The following is a 27,491-nucleotide window of genomic DNA, read 5'->3' on the forward strand; positions in this document are numbered from 1 at the left end:
ATGGTCACGCCTTGTCAGGATCCTCATTGGTTAACCTTGAAAGCAGCCAGAGAGCGATTGATGATTGCGTGCCCCACTTGAATGACAGACTCTGAAAGTAAAAAGCAGAGACACCTCAAATAATAACCCATAACAAAACCAACGCACGCAGAAGTGGATGTTTGTTTTGACCCGTGGAATACTAGAAGTAGTATAAATAAAGTTGAAAATCAGGGGCATTTGTAGGTAAGTCATCGTAATGCATCTCAAATAGTTTTATGTGTGGCAGGATCGAGTAAACGCCCGCGATGTTACTTATTGTTTGCATTGTCTGTGTAGGCTATAATGCATCTAAAGAACAATGGACTCATATTACTCAGTTTATTTATATTGAGTAAACACCTTTCTTTGATAATTCAAGTTAGGCGGCATGGAGATACAAAATACAACAATAAACTTGTTATTGTGTTTTTCTTGGCAACCTCAGATTAACTATATTAATTAATAATTGATCAATAGATTTTATTTATTTATTTATTTTACGCAATATTTTGTTGCGATCGATACCCATACTACATTGTGTAGACGTTTACTTTTTGATAAAGAGACGAAGGTTACAATACACTTTTTTTTGTGCGTCTTTACGTTTGATGAATAAAAACTAAGATTTGTAAGTGAATTTGTTGAAAGATGGGATGTGCAGTAACGGGAAGGGATACAATATTCTCTCAATATGCATGTGGAACAGATGTGTGGTTTTGTATAGGCTATGTTTTGGAATTCATATATTCCTTCTAAAATTGTAACTGTGTGTACTTGTGTGACCAATAAGCATGCACAGGTTATTGTGACAGTTAACAAAAGTGAAAAAATAAGCCTGAAGTGTACGATGGGCATTGACATCATAACAGGTCGCATGCAAATACAAATCATATTAAAACAGTTTAACACAACTAATTAAGTACTGTATTATTACATTTGTAACGGTACATTTTTTAATGTGTATAGTACAGAATGTATTCACTGTTATGTCTTTGTATGAAAGTAAATATTCTAATGAGAAAACAACGAGTTTCCTATATAATGTATGTAGGTGAATTATTACTGCTAAATAACTACATATGTTGCCCTTCATCTTTGTTCTGACTAAAAGGGCCATATTAACAAATCATATCCCCATTTTATGTTTGTGCGATGACGGGGTTGAGAGTGTTCTTGCAAGATTATCTGGCTCCTTACTGGAATTTACAAAAAAACAGTCAACATGGGATAATCTGTAAAATATGCCACAGCACTGATATCTCAACACAGTCAAACTAGTATTAAGTACCACCAGTATTGAAATCACCGGGACATATAGATATGTTAATGAAGACCACTTTTACACAGTACCATCGGTCCTCATTATAAGCAGGATTGGCTATACTGTACTACCTTTTTTGTGTCTACTCTACAGGAATTATTAGATTTAAAACCAAATAGACCATCTATGCTATGTTCTTAATAAAACTATGTAGTATTTGCGAGAAATGCAAATAGTTGATCTATGTCTTTCATCATCAGTAATTGGGTTGTTCAGGGTATAGAACGCTTCATATGAACACCATATGCTTACCAGAGCTTCATTGAACCTAGTGTTCAGGGTCTGTTGTAATTTTTTAATAAGCTGATTTGGGTAAGGAATTAGTCATTTGAACAGCTTAATTTTGGAAAGTGCTGCACATCATAAAATGTGCTGGATCGCAATATTCACTGTACTGTAATTAAATGTGATTTTGAATGGTAAAGTGGGACTACAGAGAAATGTGTGGTGTCTGAAGCTGTTACATATACAGTGAGTGATTTAAACCATGTCCGCACAGTTTATATCAATAGCTCATCTGTACCTCATTGAACAGGGAACACAGCATACTTTACTGCCCCTAATATACATAATTGGCGAATTTCTGATTCATATAGCCTGCACAATATCACATAAAAAACTGGCATAAGTTTTAAGTTTCTTATATGCCAAGTATTCTAATCTATAACCTTATTTGATAAACAGAGCAGATGGAAGTGGTCTCAGCATGTTACTGTACCAGACAATGAGGGTCAGCTTCGTATACGAGACACGGTGGCAGGAATTTTAATGTAAATATATCTCTGAACAAGCAAATTTGCACGTATAAAACTGATATTTACATTTCTGTGATGGAACATCAAATCACAATACACTCTGTCTGAAGCTGAAGCCTGAAAATTATACATTTCTTGGTGTTTTCCTACCCACAATGATGGTAAAGCTCAATTTTCTATGTTTTGAACTTCATAGCCGGCGTGAAATTTCACTGGTCTGATTACAAACGCATCTAACTTGACTGGACGCTGGGAATCTATGTTGTACATATGCCTGTCATTATACATGTCTAACAAATTGGAAATGTATAGAATGGCAGCATATTCATTTAGAATGTATTAAATTACACAAATGCATCCCGTGTTCAAAGAAAAATGTATTTGGTACTTAATGGGTTAACATGAACCCTAACCATAACATCATTTATCTGGCATTTATCAATCAATCAATCAAGCAATCAATATTTATTTTATATAGCGCCTTTCATAGTGGACCACCACCACAAAGCGCTTTCCAAGATAGTGAGGAACAATGCATAATACATTTTATGTGAAAATGAGACTTTTTTTTATTGTACTTTAAATCTTGTCTGAACTGACAGCGATAATGAGAAGAACCAGGACGTCTTCCATGTGAAGTGGTAATGGTTCTTGTTCTTCATGATTTTAATTAAAATAGTAACTTTTCATGTTGATATTTAGGCTCTCCACATTTTTGAAAATGATTCTTTTAATATTCCAAGAGAAGCTTTTTTAAATATAATATATTTTTGCTATTAACACAATTAGTACATTACTTTCAAAGCAAAAACATCTTTTGTTTTTACAAAATGAGACAACTCATAAGGTCAATTTATGTACGCATGTGACTTGTTTTGCTCATTGATAAAAAGGTGAATGGACATCATTTAGGTTTCATGCACCAAGCCAGAATACTGTGTGTCTAGTGAGAGGATGCATGTCAGGAGATGACAGATTTATGAAAGTGTTTAAAAGCAGTGGTCACACATATAACTCATTCATGTCTTGAAATACATCCTAGTAGGAAGCGTGGGAGCTACACAAACAGACAGCGGTTTGATGCATAGCACCTACAGAGGAATAATGTGGAGCAGCTGATAAGTGAGAAGTGTGTAGCATGCCGGTTGTATATTGATTCTGGACTGCTGTAAAGAACAGCTTATACGGCAGGATTTTTGTAGAGCTGTGTTGATAAATGAGAACAGTGCACAGGCAGCAGAGCGCTAACCTTTAAGCAGATGTTGGAGTCCCTGAGGGGGCATTCCAGACCTATTTAGCTTTTACTTATCACAATATGCTATACCTTTACATGGGATCAGCCAGTCTGAAGTACAGTACATTACTTTCAAGGGGTTTGACCCCAATTGTACATGGATTTTCAGTCATTATGAAAGTAATAATACATAGATGTGTATTGAGGATGTTTATAACAGCATGGCATTTGGATCAGGGTCCAGTTTAGCCTCAAGTGCTGTATACAAGGTGAATAGATTGCAGCTTGTAAGCTCAGGTTTTAATCTAAGCACACCTTTTATATTTTCTGTTTCTTTATGTGTGATGATACCCTCATGTGGATGGTTGCCTTGTGAGGGAGGCAGGCTTTTATATGTACTTCAAAGCAGAGATGGACAGAGCGATATACAGTAAACACCCACTTACAGTATACCCTCATTCCATGCCATTGGTAGTTTTTGATGTTTTAAAAGGCAAACCACTAAATGTGGCTAAACGTTTTTACTTGACAGCTCAAGCACTTAACAAGAACATTCTTTGAATTTATAATAGAAATACCCAACTAATGAGATGATAATTCCTTAAATGACGGTTAGAATTTTTTCAGATACTCTGTGCACTACTGTGCAACACAAAATGCATGGCATAAGACCCTAAGGTGTATGGAAGGTATATTTAGGTCAATTAAATTTCCAGATACATGTATCGCCTGCTTACGCTGCTCTGTTTTGATAACTGATAGGACAGTTATGGGGTGGTCTGTTGCCTTTTAATCCCATTCATTGCTAGAGCTCAGGAGACTCTAAAACAGGGTCAGCTCAAAGAGTTCAATGACACTGCATCCATGTTGGTGAACAATGCATTACATTGGAAGCCTCAGCAAAGTGACAGCACTTCTTTCAGTGCAGTGTGCAACACCACTGCAAAACAGAATCATGAAAATATTTTTCTTTAGATGTGGGCGTTGGTACATCACAAGGCATAAGTGCACTGCAAAACAGAGGTAAAAAAAGAAAAAACACCCACACAATACTCTACCAGCAGATACACTGATAAAGGCAGAGTGGTTATCATACCTTGGTCTGGGCTATGTGACCTTGTAACCCACTCATTAACACAGTGTGCGAAGTACAAGGATCGACAACAGTGTTTTTCTCAACAACTCTTTTTAATGAATAGAATTCCAGACCATCCTTACAGAAATTAGTGGAACTTCTTCCAAGTGGTTTTGTTTCCATAAGTCAAAGATTTTAGAAGCATACTGCTACTGAGTTAATTAAAAAAAAAATCTTGATAAGCTATTGATATTCCTTTTTATTGCCAAGGATTTTTGGTGTCTTGTACTTTTAAAGTGATTGTGTTCATTTTTTTTATTTTGATTGCTGCTGTAGGCTGAAAAAAGGTCTCTTTATGTATTAGTGCATGAACATGACATAACTGTAGGGGATTTAAATACTGGAAAAAAATATGTCTGTCACTGGAGGTTACCCCCAATGTATCATTATGAGCAACATGTAAAAGGACTGCTGGTTATCAATTACAACAAAGCATGACCTTGAGTAAGAAAAAGCTCTGACCCTGTGCTTTAGCTGGTCTTCAGGGTGAATTCCTGTAGCTCCAATCAGTTTGAGATCTGCACAATTCCAAGTGATAAATCAAGCTTCCAGAGTTCAGCTGTGCATTGCAGGAAGAGGCTTGCTTTTACAGTTCTGGTTCCTGTAGTGTGGGGCTCAAAGCAGTGACAGTAATTCAGTGACTACTGTAGTCATTCTAAAAATCTCTGTGTGAACAGTGTGCCTTACCAGTATTATCCCGAGGATGAACATCTATTTTGGCTGACCTGGTATTTTTTTTTTTTTAATACCCAGTAAGAATTTGTCTACTTCCACTTAGTAAAAGCAGCCAGTCTGACATGAAACTGATGATTAGATTTAGGGTTAAACAAGTCATCTGGCAGTGAGTCAGACTACTAACCCAAACCAAAATCCCCAGTTTACAGCCATAGGGTTTGTGTTTAGTTTAAGTTAATAAAATTGTGTCTTGATTTACTTGTCCAAGTGGTTTTATACCCATTTCATAAGGGGGGAACATTCAGACGCCTTGTGGCGTTTCTAATTCTGGTGCTAATTAGCTTTATTTTGCGTGCAGTTTTTTTTAATTTTTTTTTTTACAGATTTATAGAGCAGATGGATTTAATTTGTAAGCAACCACACGCAAGGTTAAAGGTCCTTTGCACCCTGGTGTGCACCTGCTGTTGTTTTATTTCAACACTTGTAAATATACAAATCAAGCACGTATGAATAGTAAAATAAAAATATATATTAATTCAATTTTTGTTTGTATTTGTGCTTGTCTGAATGTACTGGTAATTCTGACCATCTTGATGCTTTTAAAAAAATATTTAGATCAAAGCGTAAGATGCACAGTTAATTGAGGAACTGCTTTGTACTCCTGCATTTCCAAATGAAACTGGGGAATTGATGCAGAGTAGAACATATCAGCTTCCAGGCTTGGTACTTCTGTAATTAAGCCGAAGACTGCCTTTAAATTCAGACATTAAAGGGTTTTCTGTGAGCAACCACTTGGGTAGACAATCACTTGGGTTCATGCAACTGAACTGAATATATATTGTTTAAATTATTTATACATTCTGTCTAGTGGCGGTCTTTGTAACTAAAACACTAAAAGGTGATGATTCTCAGTACAAGTCTGGGCAGAAAGCTGGATGCATACAATAATACTTTTAAGCACATGGAAGAACTCCCAGGAGTTAATACCTGGGCTGTTTGGTGAAATGTTTAACCTGAAACCTCAAGCACAAGCACCCTGATAGTGAAGATTTCTCCTCTTCTGTTTAAAACAGACATATTTACTAACATTTCAGCTCTCCTGCATTTATCTCCAAACAGACTTTCCTTTTTCAAGTCTGAATACCAATGATGTTCAGATGGAAGGCTTGCTTTAACTGTAGTTATCCACAAAGAGCATTATCTTCATATGTAACAGTATAGAAGTAACCGACCGCACTACTAACCTGTAACTGGTTTTATTATCTCATTGAAATCACTGAACTTCCCAGTGAACACTTTCTTTAGATTGTATGTTTTCTCTTTTTCAAACTCCCTGTATTCTGCTTCGTCATGGTCCTTTTGTGTGATTTTGTCCCCTATTTTAAAAATATTTTTTTCCTTTTCCCTTTAAATTTAAGTTATAAAATAATTACATATGTGTACTGTTATTTTTTTCTAATTTCCTTTTCAATGAACAAAACCTTCCCTGAACAATTGAAATTGTTATTTCATTTCCTCAAGACCACCATGTGTTATTCTACATCATTATGTCATGAGAAAGGATGCACATTGATCAAGAGTTCTCAGAGCAACTGACAACTACTTTAAGATGCATTGGCTGTGCAGTGGATTTGTATTCTGGGGAGGTCATAGCAAGGAGATCTTGATTAACTGCAGGACACTTTTAGCTGATATCTACATAGTTAACATAAGTGGATGACACTTAAAATAACCGTCTCCCTATGATTAATTACTGTAGGGTTAGAATAAGGTTAAGATTTTAGAGGAATTAGTGTGTTGAGCTTTCTCGTTTTAATTTTGGGGAGAAAGACTTTTTAGATATGTAATTGTCAGCCAAACTTATAAAGAGGGTGTTCTTACATTGTAACTCTGCCTGCTATTAGACTGTTGTGAAAGCACAAAAGAAGAATATTGGCTGGTTTCGCAGACCCTGATTAGCTCTAATCTTGGACTTCCTTACTTCAGATTAAGTATAGTAGTCCAAGATTAATGCTAATCAAGGGTTATGACATCAACCATAAGTGACAGAAATTTAGCTTGCTAACAGTATGAACCCAAATGACCCGTTCTTGGATCTGTTTGTCGTTTGCTCTAAAGCAAAGAACATAAATATAAGCTGTCCATAGTGGAAAATGCACAGGTCCCAACAGGAAAGATGTGAAAAGGGTTTCCCTTTAGTAGCACATTGTGTCCAGTCAGGTTCCAAGCTGCAGGAAAAGCCTAATTAGCTCTTTTGATTTCTAACACGTCCATGGCTCTCACGAGGGTACAATTCCCCTGGCACTCTCTGGGGCTGTAACAGTATAGCACTACTTTGAGCCTGACCATCATTCTTCTTTTCATATCTGCAGGGAATTCAGATGCCTTATGAACCCTTCAGAAGGATTAAGCCTCCCGTCTTTTAAGAAAGGATTCGACCCTCAACAGCTGGCTACAAAAAAGTGACTGTAAAGGCTGCAAAGAGGTCAGTGATAATGAATTCTTGTTGCCCGGACACTAAATTTAAAACATGGTCCTCTTGAGCTAGTTGGAAGTTGTAGACAGAACATCCTGTTGATATCTCAATCCTAACCCTGGAACTTTCAGTTGTGTCTAGCTATGAGACCACCATGTGATTCCTTATAGAAAGCAAGGGCTTCGCTAAAGCGGAATGCCACAGGTCAGGATCTGACACTAACACATCTAACTGTGTCACAACGGTTACTCCAACACAGTTAGTCTATAAACCGATGAAAAGTAAAGGTTGGTTCGACAGTTTGTGCATTGAGGATCTTGCAAGATAAAGGTGAATAAGGAAGCAATAGTAATTAGAAAAAATACATGTACTGTACAGTACCACTGTTTATAAAAACAGCAGTTAGTAGGAATTTTTCATTATTTCTCATGCCATTATAAAAGGCATGTGTTTTTGATTTTTTGTTTGTTTTTTTTAATTGTCATGATATCTCCTCTTAAAGGTTTGCATAGTAGTTTTGCAGTTTACTATGCTTATACCCCATATTTACTATGATTATCTATGGATTTTACAATGCTTTACCATGCATGTGGATATGGGGCACTTCCTCAATTAAATAAAGATTTGGCTGCCAACAGTGAGAAAACATAATAGTACAAAATTCGAATGGACTTAAAAACATTGCAATCAATTTCATTTATGATTTAAAGGTAAAAAATAACATAGGCCCAGACCAAATCAAAACTTTGATAACCCGCTAATCGCACTTAACAAAACTGTATTTAATAGCATTTTCTTTTTATGAGTAGAAGAAATAAGATACTTACAAAAAAAAGAAAACATAGAAATTAAATACAGTTTTGTTAAGTGCTAGAAGCGGGTTGTCAAAATTTTGATTTGATCCGGGCCATGTAACAGATATCATGTGCACATACCTGCTGCTAATCTGTGCCAATACATCTGAATGACTTTTGCTGAGACACAGAGGTTTATTTCTGTATGTAGGGAGGCTGTGAGGATTAATTATTCCTTCCACGAGTCTCAGATAAACTTTTTTTTTTTTTTCTTAAAACCTTTTAGAACCATTTCCCTCATGGTTTATTATTATTATTATTATTATTATTATTATTATTATTATTATTATTATTATTATTATTTAACACTGCTGAAGTGAGAAAGATATTTATCAAAATTATGTAAAGCTACTTGATATCCGCAAAACACATTTTCCTTATTTTAATCCAGGAGCAGTTTTTACTTAAAAAAAATATATATATATTTTTCTTATTTTATTATCTGTGTGTGTGTGTGTGTGTGTGTGTGTGTGTATGTGTATATATATATATATATATATATATATATATATATATATATATATATATATATATATATATATATATATATATATATATATATTCATAAACAAATAAACAACAACAAACAGGCAATAAACAACCACAATATGTGATGCATTAACAAAAAAAGGGTGAAAGAACAAAATAGAAAAACAAATAACCCACAAGTATTGATTTTATTCTTTTATTTTGTTTATTTCCTTCAGCGGGACTAAATACTTGTTTTTCCAATACAGCACTACATCGTCATTGTACAGTCAAGTGCTGACTCATAAACTCATAAAACAAACACAATCAGCAATGTGAAATAAAACAGTTAATCTGTTCCATGTCATTTTAATTGTTATCTTTAAGATAGAGTAATACATTATTTAAATAGTTTCAAACTGTCAGTTTGAAAAAAGGTACCTAATTTCATGGTAATGAATCTGCAAGAAACAAAAGTAAACTCTGGGTTACCCAAGTGATAGGAAATTCTGAACAAAATATATCTAATTGAAACGTAGGTATCTGCTGCTGCTTTTCTTTTCTTTTTTTAGGGCATCAAACCAGGTTATTTATTTCTAGAAATATAAAACTTTATTAGCTGTATTTATATTTTAATAAATACAATAGACTTTGTTGGTTAACAAAGTTAGTAATCGTAGCATGAAGTATCTTGCCCGTTTTTAATACCTCTCCCAAAAACAAAATAATAATTCCTAAAAAAAATAAAAAAAACCTGTCCCCTGTGTGATTAAGAGTTACACAGTTAATCCTTCTAATCTTCGTATGCAGCCACAAGGGGATTATAAAATTATACACTTGACTTAAAGTACATCAAAGAAGGATCCTGGAATATGCTTAGTGCACAAGCAGAATTTCAATCTGGTCCACAATGATTGGAACTGAAGTGGACTTTCCTTTTCATGAGGTTCAGCATCATTAATTGCCATAAGGAAGTTGAGAGCTTTTGGGTAAATTGGCCGTAAACAATAGTAATTTCTAGCAGTGAAATTTTGTATCCTATGTAGTAAAATTAGGTTATTTTGTTTCTATTTGTGACCGTTTTGCAAATTAACAAAAACAAAACTGTTTTAATTTCCAGTAGGATTCTTTAAAAAAAAAAAAAATGTGTGTGTGTGTGTGTGTGTGTGTGTGTGTATATATGTGTATATATATATATATATATATATATATATATATATATATATATATATATATATATATATATATATATATATATATATATATATATAATATATATATATATATATAAACAAAAGTGCCAGACTTTATGCAATCTCAGACTGTATGTACAAATGTTATTCATTTAATTCAATAATCTTCATATCATATCACACTTGTACATGTACATACCGGCTGAGAGGTTTCTCCTTCCCAGTCATTCTGCTTGTACAGAATCTAGTTTTACAGCTGGGTGGGACTCAGGTAGCTGCAGGTAAAGTAATTTGACTCCCTGAACTGATTTAGATCAATACTAGAACTAATCTGGATGCAGCAGTTTTATGTTGTGTTTAGGGTCTAACAGTGTGAGTGGGGATGTTAGTGCTCATTTGACCCTGGTGTTTGAAGATCTGGGTGTTGTATTGCTTGTGGTTGTGTTGCAGAACTTACTGTAGATTTACATTTTTGTTTTTTTACATAATGCTTTTTAGCCTCAGGGCTTTTGCAGAGCTGAATGGTGGTGTCATATCCTCTGCCAGCATCATGTTGTATCGGGGACTTGGCCTCGTTTGAATACAAGGCTGAGCAAACCTGTTTCATAAAGGGTCATTGTGAAAGAATCACCTCAGCACAGATGCATCCAGCGCTGAACACTGGTGTTTGTTGGAAAACAAATCTCAGCAAAACCTTGACCAGTCCCCTTACCTTTCATTAGCATTACATTTACAAATAAAAAAATGAAAGTCTGTTAATTGCTGAATTGTGTAATCAGTGGCTCACTTGTCTGTATAACACAGGAGGTTTAAATAGTTTTGATTGTGTAGCCTTGGCCATTTTTAAGACCCTTGTTCGACAACTTGCTAACAGTTTTTTTATATATATTTTTTATTAAGTTCTGGGTTTGGTTTTTAACGAGATTATTTTTAACATAATCTTAATTGTACCCTTTTGATAAAGTAGCATAATTTGCAAGTGAATGCAGTATTCATTTTTTTTCTAGGCAGAACTCCAAACCCAGTTCGTTTTCATCTTAATAAATACCTATGGCTGTTTACTCTTGCCCGGAGCACATTAGTAAAATGTAGGGAACTGTTTTCAATTTCCTACCCTTGCGTCATGCTCTTTTGACTTGTCATACGGGCAGCTTACAAACTGGTTATTGATGTTTAAGTGCTTTTTGTTGCCCTTTTTTGTTTTTCAATGTATTGGCATAATGTAGATCTGCATGGATAGTTAAACCTGTCAGAAAACAATCCACCTCTGTATGCTATTATTAGTGGCAACAGTCCTATTACATTTTCAAGAATGTAGAAAAGAACCAACAGTTACTATCCAAGCACCTTTTAAAGGAAGCATTATAATAAAATACCTGTTTTAAATCTTGCATCCACTTTGGCCTAAACCAATTAGGATAAGTATTCTGTTTAAACAGCAGCTCCATTAAAAACCCAATTTACACCATTAGTTCATAAAACCTGCAAAGTACGCACTGTCCCAGTAAAAGGGGCTTTAGCAGGAAAGTACCATTTCCCAGTCTAATTGTGAGAATGTGTATTAAAAGCAGAATTGAAGGTGTTTTTAGACACATGCCACCCTGCAAATCTATGTGAAGTTTATGAAATGTAATTTAGGAAAGGTAAAAAGTTAATATCTACATTTGTAACTTAATAGGAACACTACAACTAAAGTTAATAGTAATCTTAGAATACCCCTATCTACTCGTAATTGATTATACATCAGTTGTTGAGTAAAGATAATCTGAGTTGTATTGACTTATTTAATCAGTTAATCTTTCATCAAGTTAACTGTGTGAAGGCTGGTTTACATTCTTAAACATTCAACAATGAATGTTGTAGACATCTGTCAGTTGTAACTAGTGACTCAACAACATGATTCTGTTTAGATAATGGCAGTTAAACTGTTGGTTGAAATGTAATCTGTTTAAAAATGTTAGTGCTGGGACGAACATGGGATTTTCATGTTCGGATATTCGCTCATAATTTAAATATTCGTTTGGGTATTCGTTCATTTGTCAAAAAGTAATAAAAACCATGATATTGCTCAGAATGCAGGCAGAGACAGCATGCAGCACAGGCTACACAAGGATTCCAAATAGTAGTTCAAGTTAAATGTTGTTTTGTTTATTACCAAAATAAATAGTACATACAATTGACACCACATTTTATTTATTTCTTACTTTTTTTCATTCCTTGCCATTGGTGTTTCTTCGCAGTAAACCGTGGCCATCGACACGCTTTAATAAAATAATAACATGAGGTGTACGTGTGCCTTTTTGTGGCTGAACAAGCAAACGAAAACTGAAAGTTAACTTTTGAACACTTCAGATAAAGCAAAAGTGGAAATGGCGTTGTAAAATGAAAGGGGGGGAAAAATTCACAGTTTTGGTTCTCGTTTATTACATTCCACATAATAGAAATCCTGTTTTTATCCTGTGTTTTTTTATTTTATTTATTAATCTCACATATCACACAGAGCTCCTTTTCAATTGCCATTTTTTGAACTGTAGCGCAACTTCTGGTGAGGTGGTAAATATGTGCAAGGTATTTTTGTCATTTATAGCGAATACGAACATCTGATTTTTGTATCCAAATACATGTCAAAAAATACTCGTTCGAATATTTGGATATTTGTCCCAGCACTAAAAAATGTAAATATACTGATATATGTTAAGGATTTTTAGACTATCATATTACAGGTCTGGACTAAGCAAAAGCAGACAAGTGGTTGTATGTGGCTTTAGCTGTGCCTCCCAAAATGTTTAACTTTTTTTCAGTAGAGGTCTTCAAAACAGAATAGGCCATGGCTATGACAAGAATGAGTGTTATGAGAAAATTCAGTATCATTCACACTGCATTCCATTTTATACTTTACAAAATGAAGGGAGCTATTTTGTAATAAACCATTACATAATGTGACAGGGTCACAGAGTGATGACGTCCCCAGACCAGACAGCTGACAGAGACAACACAGGCAGGGACTCGGGTGAAAAGCGCACTCTTGCGCCGTTTTTAAAACAAATCACAAACACAAAATCCAAACAAATACTGTGCTAGTCTGCCCAGCACGAGTAGCAATTGCTTGCTTTCTTTCGTTTTTTGATTATGATTTTCTCTGCACGCTCTCGTTCTCTCCTCTGAACACCCCCCCTGAACAACAAAAGCTGCAGGCTTTTATACCGGTGACCATCTCCAGACTAGCAATACATTAATCCATTAATTAATCTGGAGATGGTCACCTTCTGCACTGGGTTTTTGTTTGCATGGCCAACATTCAATAATCACTGACTGCCGACCATGCATTCACACGAGCTGTCTGGCAGAGGACGAGCTGCTAACACCGCCTATGCCAGACCACCTTTAAACAAAACAATAAAACAGTGTGTTTTTAACTAAACACAAAATACATTTCCTTTTTAAATCATAACACATTGTTTTCTTAAACATAAAACACTACAGTATTTACAATTCTTTCTTTTAAAGAATAATACACCAATACATTTCAAATCATAACAATACATTCACCCGTGCTTAATAAACAAACATATATTTACAAGCAGGGCTTTGCACTGGCCTCTCTAATTATGTGCAGGGCTTTTCCTCTGTCCTGCCACAGGGTCAGAGTTCTATTATTTCTATTGGAAAAACTCTGGATAGTTACAGTGTGGAGAACTGGGTATCGTTATGTTTCACCCTATGTTTAGAACAGCGTACTGACCCATGAGTACAGCAGAGCTAGAAATGTGGTAGGTGTGGTGGTTGATCCAGTATCACTGTGAAACACACGTGAAAACAGAAGCTTTATCATTCTTTCATTCAGCAGCAGCAAATGATGTCACAGTAGGAATGCTGGTTAGGTATTTTTTTTATAGTATTTCCCTTGCTATAAAGAAGTTTGCAGCTCAGAATAAATTCCATTTCCCACAGAGATAATCACAGCAGTGGTGGAATAGGAAAGAAGCCTTGATGACATCCATACAGTACTCAGCAGTCATAAACACTCGCTGGAACAGGCTATAACACTATGCAAGTTGTGCCATGGAAAGCTTTTAAATAGCTCAAAAGCTTACACAGGAAAACAAAAAAAATGAACAAGTTGTGTATGTGCGTCAGTTCCAACTTTCTCTTTTCATGTTCATCAAATGTTGTGATTCATGAGACGGGTAGGAGTCCTCCTGAACAATATAGTTTTAATTGGGGATTATAGATAGATGAGCTCTGGTTCTTATGAAGGTAACCTTTCAAAATCTCATCTCCTGATCACCATGCCTACACACAGTTTCATCTGTACATATTTATTTTTTCTTAATCCTTTTTTTTAATGATGAGGCTGGCAATGTGTCAGCACATGGTTATTTAGTCGTTAAGATATTGCATGACAACATAACACTTACAGTTCTTGTCTAGTGTTTGCAATGTTTCATTCACATCGACAAGGAATCAAGACTTTTATTCTCTTTGTTGTGGAAATGAATCCGTTCTACATTCTATTTACATGCTTTGCATAATTTCTTTAAAAAAACAAACACGTAGCAACTTCTAAGCCGTAAATAAAGTGGATAAACTTGGCACAAGTTACTCAACTTTATCTTGGAAATCATACCAGAAAAAAAGTATAATTATATCCATAATTACCTGAATTAATTATAAATAATTTTAACTTTTAAATCTTACCTACCAAATCTTAAAAATGTCTTCAATTAAGAATTAACTGTAGGTTTTATATGATTGCTAATTGTTGCCAGGCAAATAATATTCCTCTGAAAACCAGACCCTTTTGAATTTGTACTTCTTTCTGCACAATCCAAGCTTTAAAGCTCTCCGCATCTTAACAGAAACACCAGCTGTTGAATTTTAAATGGTACAAAACCACTATTTTTTATTTTTTGAAAACATGAAGATTATTTAATATTTGAAACCTTTGTTTTTCAGTTACTGCTTCATTGGTTTTGAACCCTTATAAATACGATTTCTTACTGAAATTTGAAGAAAAAAAACAAGACACAAAACAATAGGTTGGTTGGAAAAACAATTAAGTCAACATTTCAATCTGTAACTCTACCCTCTTAAGAGTTTGTAGCTAAAGTGCTTTTTGCTACCAGTGACCGGTAGTTATTCTTTCAAGTTTCACTGACTAGCTCTCAGTAACCGTCACACCTGTTCCAGAGGTTATAGAGTTAGCCTTAACTACTCCACCAGGACATGCAGCAAAAGCATTAAAAAGAAAAAACATAGAACCTCTGAGAAAAAAGCGATACAAATCAGAGGTCCCCAGGCTTTACCTGCAAATGTGAAATCAGACCCTTATCCCAGCTTCAATGGAAGCCTTTTTTTAGTTCCAACATATCAGTAATAAAGCTATGGCCAAAAGTTTTGCATCACCCTATAGAATTAACTAATTAAATTTCATAAAGTCGAATGAAACATGCCGAATAATGTTACGTTAACATATTGAATTATATACCGCTTTGTAGTTTTCCATATACTTAATGAAAAACTGAAAAAAAATGTGTAATGTGTAAATCTAACAAGAATTACTGTACTACTATTATGGCTTCTCTAGACTTTTGCAATATCATTTTGCAGTTTCTTTGATTACATGATGTTATATAAAATATCTAAATTATGTTCATATAGTTGGTTTTTTTTAATGTCTCAATCCTAAAATTCTAGGTGATGCAACACTTTCATTAAACAATTTGCTGACACACATTTCAGAGCCAAATTGAAGATGTCTTTAGAAATGAAAAGTCTGCTGTATGTATTCAGTGGATTAATGTTAGCTATTTCTTGAACTTGCAAGGGCTGTACATTACTTAATTCCTTTTGTCAAAACTATTCCCAGATATAGGGGGATGTTTACAGAACTTTGTTGTTCATTTAAAAAGACCTTACTATAATAAAGTTGATTTGGTGGAGGATGCAAGCTACAAAAAAAAAAAAAAAAGAATTTAATTAAATACGCAAATAATACACAGATTATGGTATTAATGTGTATGGATTATTGGGTTTTGCCTAGAGATTTGTTGTCATCATTGGGACTGTCTCTTCAGATGTATTTATTTATTTTTCTGGGAGGCACTTTGGATTTTCAGCAATGTGAGTGTGCTAAAGCATTTAGAAAAGTTTTTTAAGGAAGTGGAGCAGTTTTGGGTGAACTAACATACTGTTAAACAGGTCGTTTAGGAGATTTCAGTGACCCACTTTGTACATCAGAAAACAATAATGAAAACAGGATGCTGGCAAGAAATATTGTGTTGGGTCTAGGAGAATTGAGGCTGTTCAGTTGACTGCCCAAAAAATGAGGAGAAAAAAATGCAGTTCTTGGAAAATGTTTATTATTATTTGTTTATTTAGCATAGCTTTGTTTCATAGTTACACATTACAACCAAGGTGGTCTTTTTACAATTCCTGGTCACAGCCAAAAGGCACATTGCTGGAGTTTAATGACGTGTATACTTGTAAATCTGTATCAGGAAATATACTGTGTCTCAGGAAATAGTAGCACTATTGACCTGTCAACAGGATTGGTTGACAGAGTTTTATTAGGCTCCTTACAGAACAGTAAACACTAAACTGACAGACTGCTTTGTAGATATAAATTCACATAGCATTGTCTTCGCTAAACAGAGTGATGGAATATACCAGGACACAGCAGCTATCAGTTTTGATGGTACAGTAGATGGAGGGGTCACATGGCTACTCTAGATCCTTATTATAAAATAATTGTAAATTAATTAGCACTTCGTTGTGCTTTCCCATCACTAATAAATCTATCTATCTAGCTATCTGTGTATATATATATATATATATATATATATATATATATATATATATATATAAAATATCCCAACCATGAAAAACATATCTCTAATGCAGTGGAAGTCCCTGTGTATACTTTGTGTTTACTGCAGGTCTGTGATTTTCAATCTGCTTTCTTTCAGCTCTTAGCTCTGGGCACTAACCAATAGAATCAATCTGCCCCCCATTAGCTCACTCACAAGAGACTTTAGGAGGGAAGTTCAATTAACAATACCAGGGATATTAGATAATCTCCATTCAGGACCAGTGCAGCACACTAATTATGTTTGACAATTAGTAGCATGGCTTAATTGTAGAGTGATCACGAACCCTGTAGCAATGCCTGCTTGATACTAAGAGAGAATGGAAAGGAAGATCATGCAGCTGTTGGACCTCTGAATTTATGTGACCTTTCCCAGCGTTCAAAGAACTAGTCTTAAGATTAGGCTACTGTACAGTGATCATACAAGTGAGGGAAGAATATGGTTTTGATCTGAAATAACCTAGTCGTCTGTGTTTTTTTATTTTTTTTAAATAAACTAAAATATGGCTTAGATAATTGCATTTTGTATGAAGTATTAAACTCTTCCATGGTTTTAGTCAACCTGGTTTCTCAAACTTACTGTTTCAGGAACCCCTGTGGGCCCGGAGTGGGCTGTGAATGAAACCTTTTTAAATATTTCAGAGCTTTCAACTGATAGCAAGATATAGTTTTGCACATAGTAAGGAACTATAGAACAATATTTTTTTCTGACAAGTGAAACCAATACTTGTGAATAAAATTAAAAGTTAAAAAGTTTCTTATACTGTGCTGTTTTTGGCTCGGTGACAGAATTAAAATATTGTCTCCGACAGTCCAAAACCCAGATAAAAAGGCTCGGACAGTCCATAACCCAGATAAAAACTTACAGTAGCAGAATGATATTTCATGAGAGTAGGCAGAAGTCCAAGACTGTTCTTACTCAAGTATTTTTTATTAAGGATATAGTTAGCCACTTAGTGAACAGACACAGTATAGGCATGTCACAGCAATGGTTTAATAATGTTTTTGTTCTCATCCTGGCATTCTCACTGACATGTTTAATAAAATAGTAAATTCTGTTGATGCCCAAGTGAACCATTATCTTACTGGCTCACTTAAAGGCAACTGATCAAGGAATACTCTCTTTTTCAGAGAAGTGGGCACAGTGCCATTGCTGGCAGCTTGCATGTGTTGAAATGTTTTGTACAGGTTCGCCTGCTTTGAAAAAATGAAATGTCAGAACCTAGATAGGTTTTCTTATCTTTATTCATTATTACAGCACTTCATGGAAAATAAATTACTTCACAAGAGTGGTAATAAAATAATAAATAGTCCGAGCTGGATAAATATAATTTTTATAGGATGTCGGTTTTAGGATGCCGCCGTTTAAAGCAGTACAAGGCAGAAATGCAAATTACAAGTAGACGTGAAAGACCAAAATATGTAGAACAGCGGTCAGACAATTGTCCTTCATGAACAGCAACCAAAAAATACCATTAAAAAATACATTTATCATAATATGTGCTTTTTTTTGTGGAAGATATGAGACTTCTGAGGTGATAGTATGTGGTAGGATTTACTGTATATTTTTCTTTGTGTTTTGCTGCAGGTCTCTTATAGTTATGATTGAAGTTAACAATGGATAAAACATTTCCTTGCTCACTGTGGTTTAAAGTTAGACTGTTACTAGTCATAGCTGAAGGTCACTGATTAGACAAACTAGCTGTTTTATGTAGCTCACTGGTTTTAGAGACAACATACACTGTTTAACAACCTCTTTAATACCTTAATCATCTTTTTGTCGCATAATGCTTGACATTTGCCACCAAAGTTTTAAAAGTTTAAATGGTGCACAGTTCGTCGAGGGTCACCAGACATCTTTGTGTGGCATATTTGTGTTAGATTTTTTTTTTAAAGGAAAAAAAACACGTTAATTTGACAACACTAAAATTAATTTGTATAATTCACGGTGTCTTACGCACTTCCAAATTTGTTCTCATTCTGTGAGATTAACGTGGAATCTTCTCCTTTCAGATCAGTAGATCTCTTACTAGATGTAAGCAAAGGTGATTGCAATAAACCTGGCTTGCATTTTGAAATCTGGCCTCATGGTCTGTCCGTCCATTTTTTGTTGTTGCAAAAGTGGAGAGGCACAGTATAAATGATAGGGGTCACAGGCAAGGCGAATGCTAAGCTTATGCTTTCTGCTCATAGAACATATTCTAATCCGAGAGAATCAGTCCCTTTTACTGTGGGCACTGGCATGGAAGTAAAGAATGTTGGAATTTGCAGCTCCCCATACGAAGTAGGACTGCTATTGTGCTTTGGTCTTGTGAAGGCAGGGATAACATGTCCCCTTGCTAATCGAGGTTCTGCAAACTCAGTAATTGGGTAATTGGGTAGAGCAGTCAGTGGAGCGGACTGAATATGAGAATAATGTTGATTTAAAGCTCAATATGTTTTTTTTTTGGAGGTGCTGTATTGTCTTGGATAGGGATTATAACCTGATGTTATAGGTTAAATAACCTTTGAGTTTCACTCTAGGTTGCACAAAAAAAAATCCTGTTGATAAAAAATAAATGTAATCCTGTATCCTTTACTTCTGTAACATTCATTTTTGTAACAGATGAAAACCTAAGAGAACTGTTTAGTCTGAAACCCGAGGGGAAAGAGACTTGCTGTGTTTATTCTTCCTGGGTACACTCTATCAGTGGCAAACACCCTTTCCTCAAGACAAGACCCTGATAACCACTACAATGTAATAAATACTAAGTAACTGACATTTTTCTTGCCGTATAAATATATAGGCTACTTGTATTTAAATGCCATTGTTATCACTGGGGCTGTAGAACATTTTGTTTCACTCTTTTAGTTGGTTTAGTTTTTTTAGCAGATTATCTGTACCTAATGTAAAAAGGCAATATTCTTTTCCACATTGTAATATCATTACAAATTACTTTTTAATGACTTCTGTAATACGATACAGCACACTTCAAATTCCTGATAGCACTGTATTACTTAATCCCCTGATTATGATTAAGACCACTTTTCGTCTCTTACACCTGCAATCTTCTGCTCTCGAAGACAGCCATGTAGCAGTTGTCTCTTAAGTTCACTGTTTAAAAAGATTACCACTGCATGAGCTTGGAGATTTAACATGTATTTAAATGTGCTGCTGTGAGAGCATTACTTGTGTTCCAGAAACAATGTGGGTACAAATATGCCGTCTTTTAAAGCCAACAAAACGTAATGTTAAGTGAATTATTTGGTGCAGTTATACTGTCTGAAAAAATAGTCCTATTGACAATTTAGAGTAATAGCTTTGAGCATATAGCCCTTTTATTATTAGTTAAAAGAACGGTTTTGTTTCATAATCTATTTTCAACACATAGAGTCCCATTAGACAGAAAGTGAAGGCATGTGCAGGGCTGCTTATTTCCTGAAATAATGCTTCTGAAATGGAAAGTGTCACAAGACAAAAGTATCATCTTTGCCAAAGTACACAGTTATATCTGTATGATTGTAATTCCCCTCCCATTGCTGCTAATGTGAACAATACAAAACAAAAAAGCATAGCAAAACACAAGTTTCCTTTAAAATGCCCTTTTTATTTGATAGATTCAAGCCGCTTTAGTTAGCAGTGATGAATAATGACTGTGGCATGTTATTAATGAATTAAGGGGCACTAAATCAGATTACTGACAAGAGGTCATTTTAATAAGTATGATTGGATTGTTCCTCTTGTTCTGAAGGACCGTTGGACAATTTCCAAGATTTCTCAAGGTCTTTTATTCCAGGGTGATAATCACCCTTTGCTAGGTGTTGCTTGCATCCCGGCTTGTCTTTTGGGGTGTCTGCTGGGAAAAGCAGAACAAAGAGCAGATGGAAGCTCTCTTTTGGCAAGTTCCTGCACACACCCATAGTAAATGACCATTTCAGCAGTGCAGTGCTGAATTACAATTTATTTATTTTTTTACTCAAATGTTGCAAAAATGAACTCTTAAGTTAGCATAAGAGCTTACCATCTTCATAAGGTAAATCAACTAACCTTAATAAACCTTCCTTCCTTTTTTGCTGTTTGCTTTAAGATTATACATTGCAGTGCACTTTATCATATGGTAACTCTTTCTCTGTTTATGTGCCCAGGTATCCAGCAGTGAAGAAGGTGTTGACTGATTTGGGTAGCTGTATGTGTGAGGCCACACTCTGCAATGGAACCCTGGCCTGCTGTGGCCTGGGTCCTGCTGCTAAGCCTGATTGCTGATTGGGTGAAAGCAGTCCACTCACGGGAGTTTACAGTGCAAGACATCATCTACCTCCATCCTTCTAGTAAGAGACACTCATACCTTCTCTGAACATTGTTACAACTGTTTTTTAAATGTGTTATCATTTAAAGCACATTTCTTTCAGATTTAACATGCCTACAATTAGTAACAGTGATAAATAGATATTTAACTTATTATGTCAATGTACTGTAGATTAGTTAATAAATTAAAATATTATTGTGTTAGGTCAGTTTAGCAATACAGCTGGTTCAAACCATTTGTGTCATAGCACACCTGCTACAGAAAATCACGCTCTTGCAGTCATTAGACATACTGGTTTTGTTACCCTACTAAAGTACTGTGAAAAGACTCCTGGGTTGGCAGAAAAATGATTATAGTCATTTGCCTTGGCTGGTAATTTTAAACCTTGTCAGTGTAACACCATTTGATTGTTGAAGTCCTGTAAGCCACACAGGCATGAATGCTCAGACCAGAAGGCTCCTTTAAAACCAGTGATTAGCTAAGGATATTATTACAGCCTGTTAATGGCCACTGTGAATCTGTGAAGTTCATCGTTTCTCTGAAGGACTGCCCATACTGTTGGGGCCAAGGCCTTGAAGCAGAGACTATAGGGCTTACCAACTTCTGTGATCAGCAGCCAAATGAGATTTATCTACAGCTGCGTCAACAACTGTGTGCAGCTCAACGGTGCTCCAATCAATTCTTTGAAGTGATGAAGAACAACATTTCAAACATCTCTGTGGAACCTTCACACAATCTCTCCCCATCTTACCCCTTGTCAGTTGTGGGTGAGTGAGTGGCACATAGCAGGCTTCATTCCAGTGTCTAGGCCCCTTTATTTACCCCCCATCACATAAACAAAATGCTTCAAAACTAATGGCCATTTCCTCTGCTCCCGAGACTGGCATCCTGTGACAGTAATTTGCTATGGACCACGGGTCATTGAATAGGGTAGCCAGTGAAGGCAGTTTTCACTTCTTCCCATTTCAGTCCTTATTAATTCATGTAACTTGGCTCCATTTCCAAGTTTAATTAATATCACTGTTGATTTAATTAATGCTGGGACTTATCAGACCATAAAGAAAGTATGTTGCCTATGATAAAATTGTAGCAAATACAAATATAGTTAATTAATTGGCAGCTCCCCTCTAGTTTAGTTGAAGTCTAACTGGCTTGGGCAAGATGTTCTGTACAGCCTCACACAAATAGGACATGGCTGGGCTGTTTCTAATATGAATTAGATAATGTGGCCAGAACAGCAGACTAGGTTTTTTTTTTATATGTCAGCTGCTATTGTGCATTTTACACACAAAGGCATGTTACATTGTGTTTAATAATGTTACGAGCAAGTCTATCCCAGCTACTAATTGAGAGAGCCGGAATTATGGGAACAAAGCTTTTTCATTTTGTTTGCCAAGACAATCAACCATTTACTGTGTTTTCTGGGGTCCGATATGCAGTTAAACTATATTTTATGTTAGATATATAACATAACTTGCTGAACAAAATGAACATGTATTTATCTTGCTACTGTAGTTAAGGCACTGTGACAAGAGAAAAGGTGTAAAATATCTCTATGGTTTAAACTGTACTAAACTATAGATTACCATAATCTAATTTATAATGATGAGCGAGTAAGGGATGTGTAAACAAAAGATTAGGGGTACCATTTAAAGTCTCAGAAAAGAGGGAAGTCGGTATATTAGAGGTCAGGCTTTCGATCGTACAACCCTTATTCTTTGTGAAAATGTATCTGCAAAGCGAGTTTCTCATCCACTAATCACTAATAAGTAAACTGGTCACATATCAGTTTCACAGCTCAGTAGGACCAGTGTAACCTTGTGTATTTCTGTTTTGACTATGTGAAGCTACATTTTGCCAACTGCAGCCATGCTATGGCAACTCACATTCCTTTCCCTGACTGGTATGCAGACAGTTTTCTCTTTAATATAAGAGAAGTTTGGACCACACCATACCACAGCCCTACTGGAAATGGCATGGTTTATGTTACAGATTAAAATGCGGCTATTAAAGATTTTCATAAAAGAAAACAGCACAAATAGCTTCATGGCAGCAATGTCAGCTTGCTTACTGTGGGTCTTTGTATAGTGACTGAAGTTTGGATGACCCTTAGACTCACAGCTGTCAGAGCTACAGGGAAACGGAGGTCTTACCAGATTAGTACATTGATAGTAGTAAATGAGCATAACGACCCGCTGTGTGATCGTAACAGATGGTTTATCCATACAGTTTCAGTTCTTTTGAAACTGTTCAATGAGTGTCGGGTGGAGTGTTGTCTTTTCTTGCATCAAAAGCATCAGGTTTATAACCTGTGGGACACATTCACAATCAAGATTGACTTTGATTACATGAGGTACTGTATGTTGCACTAAACTATTTGCATTTGAAATCTGCGCAAGTCCCAATTCAAATAAATGCTTGGATGTTATGAGCCCTATACAGTTTTTGAAAATGAACCCATACTGTAAAATTCTAGAGCACTTCATGAATTCTCTGATTAACAATGTATCATTTCCATTTTGTTATAGCCACCCCATACCCTGGTGGGTTCAAGTGCTTCACGTGTAAAAATGCTTCAGATAACTATGAATGCAATCGATGGGCACCAGATGTTTACTGCCCACAAAGTGAGTACATATGTGTCTCTATATGGATAAAGCAAAGTGAGAAGGGTCTGAGTCTGTCTTCCCATGATACATGAAGAGCACGAAGAATATTTGGTATGAAAGTCATAAAATTTAAACTGTTTGCACAGTTATGAAAACAACCATAAACAAGATTTCATATGAGAGGTCATATGACGGCCATCTCTTCGCAAAAGGGTTGTTATTTGCGTTGTTGGAATGAAACGTCTCGGAACATACTTTAGATCTGTTGATATGATGTCTTTTGGTCTGATCGGAATGCCAGTTAATGGAAAATAAAACCAAACCCGGACATATTTGGAAAATGACTATCATATGGAGCCATTAGGATTTTTTGTTATACTCGCTAGGATTTTTATTTGCTTCAAATACCAGGGTTTTATTTACTTGAGGTTACATTAAGTACAGGAAATTGCCACCTCCGTGTTGTGTTTTTATTGGATGTTTCTGCTGTGTATGCCTGACAGTAGAATTTCTATTAAAAACAGCACCCCCAGTAAAACACAGAAATCTCCACCCAATCCTGACAAAAGGGAAACCCGTTGTATAGTAATTTCCATTGAATATAAGCAATATCTGAGTATATTTAACAGTTTAAACATGCTAATCAGGCTATGCATATGCCTCGTGGAAGCATCTATATGAATCATCCTCTACTTCAAAAATGTCTTCTGAAGGCACTAGTGTCTAAAGTCTTTTTCACTTTTACATAATAAGCATTTGTACGACTTTCTAAAATCATAATTGGTTGTGTTGTTTCACCGTGTTTATTTGAACACTGTGTGACATGTCTGAGGAGTCGTGTTTCTAAATTTCTAATATCTTCTTGTGCCCCCAACCAGCAACAAGATACTGTTTTACACGTCACAAAATGGATTCCAGTGGAGAGAGTATATCAGTCACTAAGCGCTGTGTAGCCCTGGAGGATTGTTTGTCTACGGGATGCACTCAGCCTAATCATGAAGGACATGAGGTGAGGAACACAGGGGCAAGACAGATAGCGGAAATGTAAGGCAGCCTCTTCAGTCTGATATGAAACGTTAAATTGACACATTATTAAAAAGAAGCTGGGCTATATATTCACAAAATTACACCAAGACAAAGCAGACACACGTTTCAGGGTTTTAATAAAAGACAAAAGCCTGAATAAAAATAGACCAAAAGCAAAAGGGGGGTGCTTTTAAAACAAAGAGAAAGGCTAAGGATGAATAATTGTTTTCCAGAACTATGGCAAGCATTAATGTAAATGTGAGAAAGTGAGAAATATGGCCTCCATGTTACATTGTATGTATATGTATGTATATATATATATATATATATATATATATATATATACATATACTATACATCAGTCTATGCAAATGTATTGGGAATTGTCTCTGAGTAACTATTGCTTTTGCTGTACCTCTGTTATTGAATGTATTTGTATTTGCTTGCGATTGTAAGTCGCCCTGGATAAGGGCGTCTGCTAAGAAATAAATAATAATAATAATAATATATTAATTTTGAAGGGCAGAAAAATAAGAAACCTAAGCTTTCTTAATCTTATGGACATTTCACAGGAACACAGCTATGTTTAGTCGATGGTGAAACGTGGTAGTTTGGCTTCTGCATTCATATCAGATTGTGACAAACTGCCGTTTTTAATTTTTTTTCACACAGGTCTGCACTTCTTGTTGTGAAGGAAATATCTGCAACTTGCCATTGCCAAGAAATGAGACAGAGGCAATTTTTGCAACAACTTCTCCACTCAACAAAACTACACAGCATTTTCACAGTAGCTCATTAGTTTTAACCTGTATCAGCATCATGCTCCTGATGCTTGTGTAGCTGATGCAAAAGTGAAACTGGCTCTGTAAAACACCCTTCATATTATTTCAAAGTGTAACTTCTTATTACTGATCATGTGATGGTTTACAGTATTTCCTTCAAGGATGAAAATGTAAAGCTCAGGAAAGTACATTTATTAGATGATATAAAAATAGAAACCAAGCCACAGAAGTCAGTTACTGTGAAACCCTGATATGTAGTGCATTAAAGGGTTAATCACTTTAATGGACCTTATAACAGTCACTGGAACCCTGTATTTTAAGGCAAATTTTGGTCACATTCGCATCCTGCCCCTTCCCACAATGCTCAGTGGTCCAGGATTGGCACTTTGTGATGGGTCAAGTTAAATTATATGTAAACAAATACCGGTATGCCTGTTTCACAGTTGCATCACTATTTGTAATGCAACTGTTTAATTAAGTGATTTGTATATTTTCTTTCCATTTCTCCTGTACAGTTTATATAGTATTTATTTTTGTATAATACATTTATATTAGAAAATAAAATATACTAGAAAAAAAGTGTTTTAGGCACCAAAACTTAATTAAAAAAAAAAAAAAACATGTTTTAACATGTGGAATCACTTTTGTATTTATTAGCAATATATTTACAAGAATGCCAACTAACGTTATTTCTGTGATGCTTCCATCTTCCCCTTTTTGCGATATGAACAATATGAAGAACATTTTAAGCTTTGCTTCAAACACATTTTTATGAAAATGCTCCTTTTTTCCCCATGCTGTGGGATGAAGGGATAATGAAAAATTATAGTTACTGGATTTAGAGGCTATGCTTGTTATCTGCCAAAAGCTACTGTGAAATTCTCTATTTATCAAGATGCTACACCTCAGCATTGGGATGTTTGTGGCACATACAGTAGTGGATTCATTACTTAAAGATCCCTAATCAAATCTATAAGCACAGTACCGATCTCTTTATCAATGTGTTGGTACCTGTATTCAGTGAAGCTGTACAGTATATACAGTACCTGTCTAGGACTGGTAAAATTGTAAATAATAAGCACAGACTCATTTGTTTTTTTATGTAATGTTAATGTAAATATTGTAGATATTGTAAATTTACATTGATACGTTGCCAGTGCTCACATTACAAACATTAAAATAATATAAAAAAATACACTAGTTGTGGTTTTATTTGAAATAAAAAGGTGTTAGTTGAATAACAGTTGTCAGTGAACTGTTGTAAGTGAATCGTTGGAAAGAAGAACCATGTACATGTGCAATGTCAGCAGACGTTATGTTCAGCTGTGAATCTAGTTCTAATAGAGCTTATTTTTGTCTATACACCATCTGCCACTACGTCACATACAGAAGGGTAAATATGATCATGAATTGAACAAGGGGCATTGTTTCACTTAAAATCTGAAAAGAAATTCAGGTCTTGGATTGCACATATACGGTTCTTTGTCTGAATGCTGCAGCTGATGACAGTGCTTTAAATAGACAGGAACCAGTAACTTTTACCAGCCCAACCCACAAATGGATATTATTCATATATGTAGAGTAATCTGAGTATTAGAGAATGACAGTTCTTAATAAAGTTGATGTAAAGCCCTAGTGTTAAATATGGGCAACAAAGTCTTGGTTTAAAAGCAGTAAGTGATACATTGTAAGCAGTGTAAAGTAATGCCATCCATTTAACTACCTGGGAAGTTCTACCATATCTGAAGCATGTTAAAGGAGGATATGTATTTGGAAAAGACTGAAGTT

General features: G+C 35.3%; 1 protein-coding gene across 3 annotated transcripts; it reads left to right on the plus strand.

Moving 5' to 3' along the window:
- Positions 1-27,481, plus strand: LOC117426479 (ly6/PLAUR domain-containing protein 6-like). 3 transcript variants are annotated; one of them, XM_034044072.3, is made up of 6 exons: positions 3-225; positions 7,514-7,626; positions 21,126-21,308; positions 23,815-23,913; positions 24,774-24,904; positions 25,594-27,477. In XM_034044072.3, exons 3-6 carry the CDS (start codon positions 21,191-21,193, stop codon positions 25,759-25,761), a joined length of 516 nt encoding a protein of 171 aa, XP_033899963.3. In that variant the 5' UTR covers positions 3-225; positions 7,514-7,626; positions 21,126-21,190; the 3' UTR covers positions 25,762-27,477. The 3 variants fall into 3 exon arrangements, with proteins under 3 accessions (XP_033899964.3, XP_033899963.3, XP_058889831.1); XM_034044073.3 differs by lacking the exon at positions 7,514-7,626 and having other exon boundaries at positions 1-225; positions 25,594-27,478; XM_059033848.1 differs by lacking the exons at positions 3-225; positions 7,514-7,626 and adding an exon at positions 21,831-22,053 and having other exon boundaries at positions 21,220-21,308; positions 25,594-27,481.
- Positions 27,482-27,491: the final 10 nt, after the last annotated feature.

The sequence above is a fragment of the Acipenser ruthenus genome, chromosome 11, assembly GCF_902713425.1.
Source record: "Acipenser ruthenus chromosome 11, fAciRut3.2 maternal haplotype, whole genome shotgun sequence".
Lineage (NCBI taxonomy): Eukaryota > Metazoa > Chordata > Actinopteri > Acipenseriformes > Acipenseridae > Acipenser > Acipenser ruthenus.